This window comes from Protopterus annectens, chromosome 17.part0 (assembly GCF_019279795.1).
Source record: "Protopterus annectens isolate FY-2018-M chromosome 17.part0, PAN1.0, whole genome shotgun sequence".
NCBI classification, from domain to species: domain Eukaryota; kingdom Metazoa; phylum Chordata; order Ceratodontiformes; family Protopteridae; genus Protopterus; species Protopterus annectens.
In genome coordinates, this window is record NC_056751.1 from 643,536,132 (window position 1) to 643,551,752 (window position 15,621).

At 36.2% G+C, this 15,621-nt stretch overlaps 1 protein-coding gene across 2 annotated transcripts in view; it reads right to left on the reverse strand.

Moving 5' to 3' along the window:
• Positions 1-15,621, reverse strand: part of LOC122791241 (endoplasmic reticulum-Golgi intermediate compartment protein 2-like) — a 429,978-nt gene that overhangs the window by 341,925 nt on the left and 72,432 nt on the right. For both annotated transcript variants that reach the window (XM_044058906.1, XM_044058905.1), the window contains exon 4: positions 14,661-14,731. In XM_044058906.1, coding sequence (XP_043914841.1) covers positions 14,661-14,731 — 71 coding nt within the window. The remainder of the gene's footprint in view (positions 1-14,660; positions 14,732-15,621) is intronic.

Sequence of the window (15,621 nt, forward strand, 5' to 3'; positions counted from 1 at the left end):
TCACCAATAGAAATGTGATGATAGTTGTCCTTTAAAGTTAGCTTTACTGTAAAGGCTAGAGTGGTGGTGGGGGGGGGGGTTAGATGAAGAAAGGACTGAGAGTTAAGATTTTGATGTTCAAAATGTTATCCCAATAGATTTAGGTAGAAAAGGTCCAGTCCAGGCCTCCAGGACCCTTCCCTTTTAAGTACTAATAAAATCTTAGAATAAAAGCCTTTGTCCAGGTGGAAACAATTTACAGGTTTGAATCTCTTGGGAAGGAAGAAAGGAGGAAAGGATTCTTATTGCCAAGAGCAACCCTGCTGAATAACATTCAGAATCCATCTCTTTGTAAAGGTTCAATGCTACATAGGAAAATGAAATCAGGCCTGAGTGGACCAATGGGCATGCCATTTGAGAAGACTGTCCTTGATTTTATAAGGATTTTACTTTCTTTTTGGAGTCCGCTTGTCGTTGCTTTTTAAAATATTTGCCAGCACCTTGAAGCTTAAATGGTTTACTGCAAAAGGGAGACAAGTGGAAGGGAAATTTTTATTTTCTTTTAAAAAGGAGGGTTGAAAAATTTGAGTCAGTCCTTAACTTTCTTCTTTCTTCACACTTCAACTTCTCAACTGCTGCAGGACCAAACTGAACCACCTAATTAAGAATGTAAAATTTCAGTTTTAACAACTTTAGGAAGATTTTAAGAATGCGCCAAGCTAATTTTCTTAATACTAATCCAGAAGCAACAGCTGTAGAGAAGGAATCAGCAGCATCATATGCATACTTTAACATGAAAACTCTCAAACACAAAAGAAAGAAAAGAGTGGAGGCTACTGTAACAGTGAGCTATCAGATTATCTACGGTTACGATAAGTTTACTTGAACAGCTGTGCTACGTTGATTGCATAGTCCACTGTTGCAGTGGCCTAGAGTATATGGGTAGATTACCATAGCTTTTGAAGAGTAACAAAAGGAGAATGCCAATAAAATTAAACTCCAGGAGCCTAGCAAAGCTCTGTAAAGGTGAGAGCAGAGGACAGAGTTGCTGCCTGTAGAATACTTCTACAGCCCAATCCTATTCAGAAAGCCAGAGAAGGCAAAGCCTTTGTGCAATGGGCCATAACCCTGCCTGGAGGTGGCTTATTATGGTGAAAGTAGCAATAGCATGAGACAGCCACGTGGAAATAGCTTTAACATTGGTTGTCATTTTCTCTTAACCTCACAGTAGGCAAACAGCTGATCAGGTTTATTAAAACCTCAAATTTTATCTAGGTAGTATCTGAGCTGCTTGTGGGCATCCACAGTGCAAAGAACATTTTCTCTTTTATTCTTAAGAAGGCAGATAGAGTTTATCTAAGACCACTTTAGCTAAAAAGGTGATTTAGTTCTTAAAGAAATCTAGTCCTTGTGAAAAATAAGCTAGGGTTGAATAAGTGCTTTTAAATCAGATGCTCTCCTAGCAGGTGTCAGAACAGTAACTAAAACAGTCTTGCATGTGAAGAACTTCATTTAAGTCTGATAAGCTGGATAAAATGGAGATAGAGTAAGCTGTAAGCTTTTCAAGTACAAAGTAGAGGTCTCAAGGAAGAGCCACCTGTTTCCTAGGTGGAAGAATATACAACACCCCTTTTCAAAACCTGATTAATTTCAGCATAGTTTTAATTATCCTTCAAAGGGCAGGTAAGCAGAAATTGCAGACAAATGCACTTTGGTAGAGGAATAAGAAAGTCAGAATGGTAACTTACACAAATAATCAAGAATGAAAGACTGGTGGCCATTCAGAGGATCTTGGTTCTTGGACTGGCACCAACTAAACAATATTTTCAATTTGCTTATGTATGATTTCCTATTAGAAAATTTTTTTTTTTTTGCTTATTTTAGTTCCTGCTTCACATCCTCTGAAAAACAGGCCAAAAAGGTCTAATCCGGGAAGTTAGTTGTAGATTTACCAAAATGAGGTTTATTAAATAACCTTGTCTTTTGTGAGTAAGTTCATTAAGTGGGGAAGCTTATGCTAGTCTTCCTTGCCCAGATTAAAAAGAATGGAATACCACTGTCACCTAGGCAAGAAAGGAGTTATAACCACAATTTTTGGGGAGTCCTCCTGGATTTTCAGAACAACCCTGGATATCAATTGAAAGGGTACCGATTCACTACAGTCTTGTTTATGCACACTTGCACTGCAGAGGTCCTAGAGAGACATGATTTAAAGATTTTAAAGCACTGATCTCTGCCAACATCTCAATGGCATTTGTGTGCTTCTGTCTTCCTGAAGGCTTCAAAAAAATTAGCATTTTACCCCTTTTGAAACTGCTCCCCATGCCAGGTATGCTGACAAACTGGATAGTGGCTGAAAGGGAATGTTGGAGACCAGGATTGCAAGAGATATAGCCTATCCATTAAAGAATCTCTCTTTTTACGAATTCTAGAACTAGGATCTTAAAGGACAAAGAACTTAGATGCTGAATTCAGACTGCTCTGAGGGACCACTGTATTTTCCTCATCTGCAATCTGGCCTGGGGAAGCATGTGAATCTTAGATGACAGATATTCCAAAATACTGAGAAATTTCCTTGCAGATACATAGCTTTGATTGGACAAACTCCAGAAAACCTGCTGAAACATCTCTACTTTGACTAGAGGAAGAAAGGCTTACCCCACGAAGACATCCTTGCAATACAATTCTGTGGGGAAGGGATGAGATAAAATTTCTGAAGGTCGATTTGAAAACCCAGACTGAATGGATGGTTTGGGGCAGTTTGTAAACCCTCTTGAAGTATCCGGACTACTGGAAAAAGCCAGCAAATATAAGACAATTGTCCAAATATGCAAAGATGTGAATTCCTTGAAGCCTGCAATAAGCTATAACTGGGACAAGGCACTTTGTGAATACTCTTGTGTAGAAAGACAGAAAATTTGATAATATAAACCAAACACAGCAAACCTTTAAAAAAAAAAAAAAAAACTTTTACTGCTCACCAATAGAAATGTGATGATAGTTGTCCTTTAAAGTTAGCTTTACTGTAAAGGCTAGAGTGGTGGTGGGGGGGGGGGGGGTTAGATGAAGAAAGGACTGAGAGTTAAGATTTTGATGTTCAAAATGTTATCCCAATAGATTTAGGTAGAAAAGGTCCAGTCCAGGCCTCCAGGACCCTTCCCTTTTAAGTACTAATAAAATCTTAGAATAAAAGCCTTTGTCCAGGTGGAAACAATTTACAGGTTTGAATCTCTTGGGAAGGAAGAAAGGAGGAAAGGATTCTTATTGCCAAGAGCAACCCTGCTGAATAACATTCAGAATCCATCTCTTTGTAAAGGTTCAATGCTACATAGGAAAATGAAATCAGGCCTGAGTGGACCAATGGGCATGCCATTTGAGAAGACTGTCCTTGATTTTATAAGGATTTTTACTTTCTTTTTGGAGTCCGCTTGTCGTTGCTTTTTAAAATATTTGCCAGCACCTTGAAGCTTAAATGGTTTACTGCAAAAGGGAGACAAGTGGAAGGGAAATTTTTATTTTCTTTTAAAAAGGAGGGTTGAAAAATTTGAGTCAGTCCTTAACTTTCTTCTTTCTTCACACTTCAACTTCTCAACTGCTGCAGGACCAAACTGAACCACCTAATTAAGAATGTAAAATTTCAGTTTTAACAACTTTAGGAAGATTTTAAGAATGCGGCCAAGCTAATTTTCTTAATACTAATCCAGAAGCAACAGCTGTAGAGAAGGAATCAGCAGCATCATATGCATACTTTAACATGCTGTTAGTAACATGAACAGCTGATGTAATAAGGACACCTTAACATGCACTTAGTAACATGAGAAGCAGATGTAATAAGGACACTTCAACATGTGTTTAGTAACATGAAAAGCAGATGTAATAAGGACACTTTAAAATCTGCTTAGTAACTTGGGAAGCAGATGTAATAAGGACACCTTAACATGTACTTAGTAACATGAGAAACACATGCAATAAGGGCACCAACATGTGCTTAGTAACATGAGAAGCAGATGTAATAAGGACACTTTAACATACACTTAGTAAGATGAGAAGCACATGTAATAAGGACACTAAGATATGCTTAGTAACCTGGGTAGCAGATGTAATAAGGACACCTTAACATGCATTTAGTAACATGAGAAGCACATGCAATAAGGACACTAACATGTGCTTTGCAACATGAGAAGCAGCTGTAATAAGGACACGAACATGCACTTAATAACATGAGAAGCAGCTGTAATAAGGACACGAACATTCACTTAGTAACAGGAGAAGCACATGTAATAAGGACACTTTAAAATGTGATTAGTATCTTGGGAAGCAAACTCAGAAGAAAATATGTAACAGAGGCTTTCAATGATTTTATTTTTTACCTCAGAAGGAAGGTTTACATTTGACTTCTACATGTTCTTACAAAATAAAAATAAAAAGTTTAGCACATGAGATTGGCAGTTTAAAATACTGAAAGTCAAACTTTCCCAACTTAGCAATTGCTTTTCCTTCCATGTCAGAGGGAATGGGGTTAGTGGTTAGCAGCAGTCAACTGTTTAACAGAGCAATTCTGGATAAGGAAATCATAGATGGGTCTGGGTCTGTTTTATGTTTTGAAAACAAATGTTTATGTGGACTGAGATATCCTGTGAAGCAGGACATGAACTATCAGATAAACTAGGCGCTACGAAAAAGTATTGCCTAAACCAGGCAGCACAGGAGGAATGCTTGCAGAATTTGGTATTTCCAACTGTAAGAAATCATAGTACATTTTGTTGGCCTTAGGAATTTCATTCTGCTCCATGTAGAAACCTATTTCATTTTAGATAATGTTTCTGAAAAAAAAAATATGATCAGGGAAAAATCTGACATCATACTTCTTTCAGAATCAAGCAGTTCAGAGTATGAAGAAATCCCTGAGGTGCAGCCCCCCCCTCCCCAATCTGGCTACCACAGAGTCACCCACCGGTGGCTGAGAAATAGCAAGAGTTGACCTGAAAGTGGACAGGGGGAAGCAAAACCTCGGAGGCTGGAGGCTGCTCCACCGCTGAACTAGTTAGAAGATGTGTTGGCTAATGAACAAATTACCCTGTTCAATATGAATTTTTGAAAATGGGTTTTCCTAGGACCCCCCACCATTTTCGGGATACCAAAGATATAAGTTTAACTGACCCCCCCCCCACTTAGACTGATTGTTGATGCCAAGGCTTCTAAGATCTTCCCTTTGGCTAAGTACAGAGACCAACATACAAAGGGGGTCTTAGAACATTACCCTTATTTGCTTAAGGATTTATAAGACTTCTTGTCTAAGGTCTCCAATGATATCAATTTGGACAAACTCATTTTTGTCACAATAGATGTAAGGGATTTCTTTTTTTTTGTTATACCCCACAATATTGACTTGGAGTGGGTTTTTTTTTTTTTGTTTGAGTTTTTATTCTGAAATAGCTACCACTGAATGTTTAACCCTCAGAAGTCTTGTAAAAGCAGTCCTGGAGAATAATTTTATTTCTTTAGAAAACCAACTTTTTAGGCAAAAGAATGGAATGGCAAAGGGGGCAGTTTGCTCTCCAGTTTTTGCCAAATTAGTACATATTAAGAAACTACTTTAGTTTTTACATCATAATTTAAAAATTGTTGGTCTTTATATATGGATGCTTCCTTGATGACATCATTAGTTTTTGGACGGACACCAGGGAGAGACTTGACAAGTTTTTTTTTCTTCCAATTTATTAATGGTACCACTCAATTTTTAAATTTTACTATGGAAGAAAACTCAGATAAAGTTGATTTTCAAGATGTAACCATGTGGAAAAACAGAAGGAACTCAAGGTTCAAATTCAACTTATATAGAAAGCCCACCTATTCCAACACCCTTTTGCATTTTAATAGTTGGCATCCGGTTCATCAGAAAAGGGCATTAGTTAAAGGCCAATGTGTAAGATTGGCCAGGATGGTTAGCGATGACATTTGCTTTAAGGAAGAATGCCTTAAATTAAAGGAAATGTTGGAATGAAGGGAGTACCCTGAAGTATTCCTTACTAGAATTTTTTGTAGAAATGGAGAATAAAAGAAGTGAAGGAATTTATGTTCTGCTGTTAGGAGCGAGCTCTGGTCAAACTACTGGTGCTTTAAAAAGTTTGGGAAACAAAATTAAAAAAAAACCTAGTATTACCTTACAATTTGCATTTCCCTGGTATACATTATATAATCAACAAGAAATGGCATTTGTTTGGAATAGATCAGGTGTATAAATCTAATGTAGGAGATAAACCTGTTATTGTTTATCAAAAGGACATTTGTTTTAAGACATTTATTGAAAGATCACCCTTTGATTTACGATGGGGGGCTATGGTAAAATGTGGTTACTGTCTACAATGTAGACATATACTTTAAGCTTCCTCTGTACATATACAGAGGATGGGCATTATTAAATTGGCTGGCAGATACTACTGAGAGAGTAAGGGGATAATTTATGTGGCCAAATGTCAACCATGTGAATGTTTTTATATTGGTAAAATCTCAGGGATTAAGATATAAATATGCTGCAGGTTATGGTGTTTTTAAGAGTTTAGAATAATTTAAGAGAATTATTAAGATTGTTTTAATTGGGTTAATTAGATGTAATTAAGAGTACCATGTGATTTTGTACTATGTATTTATTGAGTGATAGTGGATGTGATGTTCATTCTGATGAAGTCCAGTGAAGAGTGAACAAAAGCACTATACATTTTATTATTAAAAAATGTATTCCAGTCAGATGGGAGTGTTCTCCTTCATTTTTTTATTAGTTTTTTATTTGTGTTAGTTTTAATATGTAACCGAGAAAGGCACTTTGAAAGCAGATATCAGAACCTAGACATGTTAGTAAAGTAGATACAATGTGATTCTGAGATGCGTAAACCACTGTCAGCCCCCCATAAGCACATGTATCCTGCCCTCAATACACAGATAATAAATATTTAGCAAAACTTCTGTCAAAAAGTAGAAAATTTCACACAAAATGTTCATATAATCATTTGCACATACTCTCCCTTACAAATGCTATAATAGTTCAAAAAAATAAATAAGTTTCCTATCTAAATCATATATGTCAATCAGAAAAACACAAGGCTTCCTCAGAAAAATAAAATTAGTGAAACATTTTTACTGAGCGGGGACATATCTGCCTAATGTAGGAGGGTAGCTAGCCTATCAATAATTCTACAGCGCCTGTCAAAGGAGTGCTTCTCCTTGACAATAAAGTTTTGAAGATTTTTGCACTCCAGCTATCTTTATATGAATCTTTATACAGCTGGAGAACATAGGATGTGCCCTTTAACTTTGTAAGCTGCCCATCACAAGGGGCAGAACCTATACAGCTTAGGCTACGGCAGTAATGATCTGTGTATTGAAGACCTAGTGGCATCCATGCTTGATTGATGTGCAATATCTCTGAATGCAGTTAATTTGAATAAAAACAATCAAATGAAATGGGATTAAAACAGAATTAGTAAAGTCTGATGTTTATCTGAGATCACCTAACACTGAAGATAAGAATTTTTTTATACTTTTTTCCAGTTGTGTGATCTTGGAGTTGGTACGTTAGCTCGGATGCTAGAGGTGCTTTCACCCATGTGAAGCAAGTTCCTCTGTACCTTGCTTTAATAATTATGTTATTCAGTAGGTTTTACATGGGAAAACAGAATTAAAAGTAAGTGCCAGTCAGCAAATTACCGTGAACCCATACATATGTATAAACATGTGATGCATTTTATATATATATATATATATATATATATATATATATATATATATATATATATATATATATATACACACACACACACACCGCTGTCTACTATATATATTGCTGCGTATTATGGATGCTTTATACATCTATATTTATATATCTGTATCTATATGGTCTCCACTAAACCCATCAAGAAGTCAGTTGTTGATCTGAAAAAAGACTGCAAGACTGAGGTACAGTCAGGATCAGGGAATTTATACTTTTCCTAGTGTATTGCGATCTCTGAGGTGGTATAATTGACTGGGGGTGTGGAGGTGTGGGGGGGGGGGTTTCCCCCTACAAAAAAAAATAGATTTTGTTTTGATTTGAATCTTTATGATCTGAAGTATTGTGTATTTGAATCTCTGAGATTCAAACTATTATGAGTATATGACAGGCACTTAAGGTTTTAATACTTTCTCAAATATCATAATGATTTTCCTTGAACTTATGAGTCATTTACAGGAGATAAGCATCCTTTGGTCTGTCAAATACATTCCATTGAAGTCCCCACTGCATGTAAGCACTGTAATTCTACCTTTTAAATTTCTTTTCCTTCATACCAGGCATAACATTCATGAAATACATCTCCTGCAAGTGTCCACACTGGCTCGCTATGACCTGTTTCACAGGTGCAATAAAAATATATTTTCTTACTAAATACCCTAGGCAGATTGTAGTTATTGGTCTGGTTTATTCTGGTTAGCTAAACATTGTATGTCTCCTTCTTGTACAGCAAAATCCATCCAAATGTCTGCCCCTAGAGTCAGGGGGCTTAACAAATAGTTCAAGGGACATGGTAACAAGACTTAAGTGAGGCCCTTAAAACTAGCCTTTGGACAGGTTTGGGTATTAGATCTTTTTTGATGCCTTACTTTTGAAAAAGTAGCATTTAAAAGACTTAACTGTCCTTTTTGAACTAAAACATTATGATGTAGTCTTAAAAAAGCTTTTTTACCTCTTTATAATGAATTTTTTGGAATCTTAAAAACGTTTTTTATGGAATCAGGAGTGAGGATTTCTTTTACGGAGTCTTAATAAAGAGTGTGTTTATGTGAGGTCCTAGCCTTAAAGCAAAGAGCCTCTTGATGTAGACTTTTTTTTTTAGATTTTTAGCTTTTCTCAGTGAGACTACTTTTTTAGAAACCGCCTTTAGAAAGTCATTTTTGTTTTTCTAACTTTTTTCATTGGGTTTACTTTTTTAAAATAATCTTTGCAAAGGCTTTGTTTTTGTTTCTTCTGAAGTTGACCCTGAAAATCAAAAACATGTTTTAATGTTTAAATATGGTCTAGATTTTCCCCAGTTCATTCTTAGAAAAAATAAATACCCTTGACAGATATTCATCCTACGGCTAGACCCAGTGCAGAGGAAGGGCCCTCCAGTTTTAACTGACTTTTAATAATACCTTTTGTTTAAAATGTTGATCCAAACAAAAAAACAGTGCTACCTTTATTAACCTGGTATGCAGCCAGTCACCATTTCATTTAAAAAAAAATGTTTTTCCTTGGGACATGGAACTAATGACTTTTTTTAATTGAATTAAAGTTGAAAAAAATTCAAAAAATACAATCTAAATGACTAAAAAATACTATAACATTTTGCTATAAACATTTTATTACCAGTCCTAGATCATTTTTAACTATCTAGAACATTCTGGAAAAACTGACTTGCATATTTTGGCATCTTTTGATAAAAATTGTGCCACAAATATTGTTTATACTGCTGTGGTGTTTGTGTTACTCAGTGGGAAACAGCAAATGCTACCTTCAAGCTACAAACACCCAAAAACACAAAAGTATTTGATTTCACTTAAAAAAATTAAATTTAAAAAGTAAACAAATCCATTGTTTGTGAAGAATATATTTTCCTGTAATCCAGTACTTAAGGAAACACCAGTGATTTAGTAAGCCAGAAGAAAACAGGTCTTAGCAACAGCTTTCCTGTTACTTCTTCAGATTTGTCCTGAAAATACAGTAGATAACACAAGCCACAAAACAGCAAGTCCTAAAAATATTGACCTAGAAGCCCATACTTCCCTTTTCTTGCCCTATAGTATGGACGTCAGCCAAGTATACCCATTAAAGGATGGCAAAGAAGGCTTTGCAAAATTGGGATGGCTTGTACTCTGGAGTCAGAGGTTCTATGAGTGGAAGTGGAAGTTGGTTTTAACAATAAATTCAAGAGTCAGCAGAAGTGGTTAATTCCCCTTCCTAAAATTCATGATGAAGTTACTTCTCAAGGCCAGAGTTCATGATTTATTTATTCCCAGATGGTGGGTTTGTCCCTTAAAATCTCATATATTATATATATATATATATATATATATATATATATATATATATATATATATACACTTGCAATTAACAGAAGTACGATCCACCAAACAGCAAAAGCACAAGCTCACAATACTGAAAGCTAAGTTTAACGGAAACTGACAATGCTAATCGGCAAAACTCACTTTAACAGTGAACACAGAGCATATTGCTTTCAATTTAATAAGGCAGTAATAGTAGCTGTACAAACGTACTGGCATCTACAGTGTCGAATTTGTGCAGAATCACTCCCGGAATCCTGGATGAAATATATTGTACAGGAAAATCACAATGAGGAAGTGAGATTTTAATTATGACTGGTTATGTGCATCATTCAGAAAGTTGTTCGAGATTGCAGTACAGTGGGGCTAAGGGAATTTTTCCTTTTCCCCACTGTAGTGTGATCTCAGAGTTGGTATATATTAGCAGTGGGGGTGTGTGGGGTTCAGAGAGGCTTGCCCCCTGCATAATGTAATGTAATGTAATGTATTGTATTTGTTTTTTTTTTTTATTCTTTTGTAAACTGTAGTATGTTAAAGTGAGTTTTGCTAATTAAGCTTTCAGCATTGTCAGTTTCCGTTAAACTCAGCATTTGGTGCAGTGAGCTCGTGCTTTCGCCATTCAGTAGATCGTACTTTCGTAGATCGTACTTTCGTTAACTGAAAGTAGATCCATATTTTATATATATATATATATATATATATATATATATATATATATATATATATATATATACACACACACATATATATATATATATATATATATATATATATATATATATATATATATATATATATATATATATATATATACACACACACATACAGATATACATACACACACACATATATATATATATATATATATATATATATATATATATAGATATATATAGATATATATATATATATATATATATATATATATATATATATAAACAATCTTGTGGGGGTAGAGGCCCATTGGTGGTGACAAAAAAAAAATGGGAGCAGCTAGTCCAAATATGTGCACAGATGAACAGAGGTAGCTGCTGATGTGAAATAAAACAGCAAACATGTAAAGATTTACTTGGTAGGACAAGCATATGAGAGCCCTTTTCTCCAGTAAACTAATTATGGTAGAGATTCCTCAGTTGTAAAATGCTCTTTATGGAACTGGCTAAGTTCAGACTGTAGGAATGGTGTTCAGTCTGATATGACATTCTAACACTTATCATTCAAGCTCTGCAGGATATATATAGCACATGCAATCTGAATTTGACGGTCCTGTTTTCTCCGAAGCATGTCTTGCCAGCTGGTTCTTCAATAGCCCATTACTAATGCCAGAAATACATAGAAAGCTTTTTTGCTTTCTTGTAGATGAGTGATGGCCCTGTGCCCAGGATTGTTTGGGGAGCAGCTTGTTGTTACTTATTGTGGCTCAGATGATTCCAGAGTTCTTGATTTCACCTGCATCTTTCGAGAATGTTATTGCCATGCTTCTCTTTGGTTCCTTGGTCTTGGAGTCATAAACCTTCCTTTCAATTAAGTCCTTTTGAGATTCCTAAAGCAGGCTACTGGGTGAAAACCCACATAGAGTGAGTGGGAAGACCTACAGACTTTGTACAGAAGGAATCTGAGCCAGGAACCACAAAAAGTGCTATAAAAGTTATGAATTATTACAATAATAATGAGAATGAGAATTATAATTATTATTTCTTGTTTTTGTTTGAACTTAAGCAGCATAATTCAATGTCATGATGCATCATCCTTTGGTGACTTCTTCCAGTTTAGCATTTATGAACTGAATAGTTTTTGCCTGAAGATAACTGCAAGAAAATGTACCTATTTTTGCTATGCATACGACAGGATCCACAGCTACCATATTTATGTGACAGTTGTATTTTGTCATACCACTAACTACAACCAGAAATCATTGTGTTAGTTTACTCTTGCCAATCAATTGATTGGGCTAATTATTTCACTGCTTCCAGCATTTTATGTTGAGTAGAAGCACCTGTGATTAAGCATAGCTGACTTTCAGAAAGGCATTGTTCCCTTGTAGTTACAAATAAAGCTTTTTTTAGTACAGACTTGGGCATCATTATTTGAAAGTTCTCTCTCGCAGCTTCTTGTAGTCAGTTTTCAACAAAAACAGAAGATGTGGCCAGCAGCAGACAGACCACTGCATCCAGTAAACATCTCCTCATATACACACAACGACATGCTGTCAGCAGATAGCTAATGTTGCCTAGGGTAGAGGGCAGATCTGAACAATGAAGGACTGCAGTATCTGGTCCAAGAGACCAATACCCTGCTGAATCTTATAAATGGTGGTTCTAGTTAGCAAAATGTTAAAGCTAGAAAACCAAAACACTGTCTCTAAACTCCACCTCTATCCCTCGAATTATGTTTTCTGTAGATTTAGTAGAATTAGGTAATCCATTGTTGACATTTAACCAGTAAATCAGTATAAATGGAAAACAAAGCAAATTTATTTACATTAAATGTATTATTCTAACTTATCAAACCAAGTTATACTGCACTGCAAATAACTGGAAAAAATAGTTGACAATAGGTAGTTCAAGATCACATAGTCTTAAGGATAAAGGGAAATTTCTGTATCACAGAATTATGAGATCTCACTTAAAGCTCTACAAACTGCCTGAATACTTCAGAATTTGGACAATGTAATTATAAAATGCAATTCCAGTTAAACTCTTGTCAAAGAAGGACATACACTAATTATTAAATAAATGTTAAAAATGTTACCATCACTTACAACTTCTTGTAGTCACTTTTCAGCAAAAAGACAAGACACAGCCAGGAACAGAGAGACCACTGCATTCTAATAATAAACACAGATTGTGACAGACAAGCCATACCTTTACTTGTGTGGCACATTCCTTCACAGACAATTATTCTAGTAACATGAAATAGTCATTAGCACCTTGACACTTTCATTCCAAAAATGGAAGATTATGTCTCTACCTGCTCACATCAAACTAAATAAAACAAAACCTGTTACAGCTGACTGAATGCCACAGGTGATACAGTCATGACTGTGATCTGCAGAATCCAGGATCACCCAGCAGCTTGGGCAAGGGAAAAGCCAAAATGGAAGGTAGAACTGAGTGACCAAAGCTGGGAGGAGGTAGGAATCCAGTACTCTGTAATACTGGCACTAACAAGATGAAGAGATGCAAAGAATGCAGCAAATAAACCACAGATGTGTACATCACTTACCCAGGTTGCATTCATTTATGTTATTTTCAATGTGCAGGTTGGAGATTGCACAAGGACACATGGGAAGGCAGTGTATGCCTTTACTTTGGCAAGTGAATGCATGCCTGCCACCAAAGGGAGGAACAGGGTAAGAAAATAAAAAATTCCATGATGGCTGACTAGATGACAACTAAACCAAAGATCAGAGCATGCCTTCCAAGGGAAATAAATAGTCTAAATAACTCTGTGGCAGGTGGCCACTGGAACAGGAACTGAAGAAAGTATACAAAAAATTATGCACTTCAGCAGTCAAATTACAGACATTCTCATGAATTGGGCGTGCATACTCTCACTTATTCAGCATCCACGTAGATCCTTATTATTATGTATTTTAGTACACAACTCAAATTGTACCGGATTACTCCTAAAATTTAAAACCTTTGCAGAATTTTCAAGAAAGAGTTGTTAGATTCTCTTTTTCAGTGCTGTAATCTGAATGCCACATATCCAGTTCAAACACCTAGGCTGTTTCCCAGTGACTACTAGAAGTGTTTTTCTCTATATTTTTATACAACCATAGATGCCTGCCCGAGTGAGCCAGAAACATATTACATATATAGATAGTGCTGCCTTGTCAGCCTACAATACTCTAGATGTTAGTAACTCCACACTGCTGTCAACAGCACATTCTAATGTCAGGGGAAAGTGGTGTAATGACCTCCATAGCAATATTTAAGAATTAGTGTCAAAAAATATATATTAAGGAAGGTGTTACACAACCTTGCTACCACCAAAGGCAAAAGTCCCCAATTTGGATAGCAAGTTTAACATTATATAACCGGTTGTAATTCCCTCCCATTTTCTTGATAAACTGCATTCACTCTCACCCTGCATTCACTCTCACCCCTCCCACTATCACTGAGTCTATTCACTCTCACCCTTCTGACTATCACTGCTTTTGACTTCTTGAATCTTCTCTAATGAAGATGGTGGTACTGACTTTCAGTTTGTTGTTTTTTTTAATTTTATAATTATGCATATCATACAGTGAACATTCTCCTGTGCTTGAGCCTTGTGAAGTATAAACTTAAGTCTTTTCTTGACAGGTCCTATGCACTCTTGAACTGCAGTCTTACTTTGCAGCAATTTTCTACAGAAATGCTCCGACTGGATCCTTTCACATTCACATTTAATCATGAGTGTGCAGCTTAAAAAGAAACAATCCTGAAATTGTGTCTCTTTCCAGAATAGTGATCAGTCAGAAAACTATGTATGGAATGTATAAATGCATTAATTAATATTTCTGTATTTTTAACCTTTGGAACAACATTTTTATACTTTTCTTGAAACCAAAACAAGCAAAGAAAAACATTTACTCGTAGTATGTTTATATGAATACTTACTGGCTCATAATGAAGTTCATCAGAACTGGCCACCAAAGTTTCTGCTAAGTCAACAACATCTGCTCCAATAGCTATAGAAATGTAAGGCAATCGTATTTAATGACTATTCTGCAAGCATTATTTATTTTAAGACTGAATGAGTTTCATACAGCACAATATTTTACCATTACCAATGAATTACTCTACCAGGCAAAAGTTTTACACAGCACATTTATCATCAACAATGACTTACTCTTATGTGTACCCTAGTTCAGATTTTACCTAAAATAGCTCAAACTCAGCTGAGACACCAGCCTGTCTTGCAGTGTCTCACTCTGCCCTTCTTAAAAGAGACATTAACAAAGACATGCATCTGGGGCCTTCTCCCCGGGCCTCTGCTGAAAACTGGCTTTGTTCCAAGTCGGACTTTCCCAGTTAACAAATGATAAATAAATAACATGCATAACCAGTCTGCTTATTTGCAATTGATTTTATTCATTTTCTGCTTTTCTGAATGAGGTGTAAGGTGTGAGACCCGTGCACTGGCCCAGCAATCAAGGAGCCTCAATTCTCTCCACTAACACCAGTGAAGGGTATCCATATAGGAAAAGGATAATAAATACACACACACACAGTAAAGTACAATTTCCCTTAGAGCACACAGACAGGTCACAGTCAGTCTGGAGCTGTTTTTTCCCTTTCTCTCCAGGTCCCCAATAAGACTCCCCAGTGGCACAGTTATAGGGTCCACATCTCAGCCTAGTGGGCAAGAAAAAACCTACAGCACTCTCTCTGTCCAACCAGTGCTTCGTGTACCTGACCAAGTATCTGACACACACACACACACACACACACACACACACACACACACACACACACACACACACACACATACTTTGAGATATGAGTTTATACAACCACACAGACACTCCTGGGGAAGGCTCTCCCGCTGTGCCCCTTTTACCCAGACTATGCAGTAGAA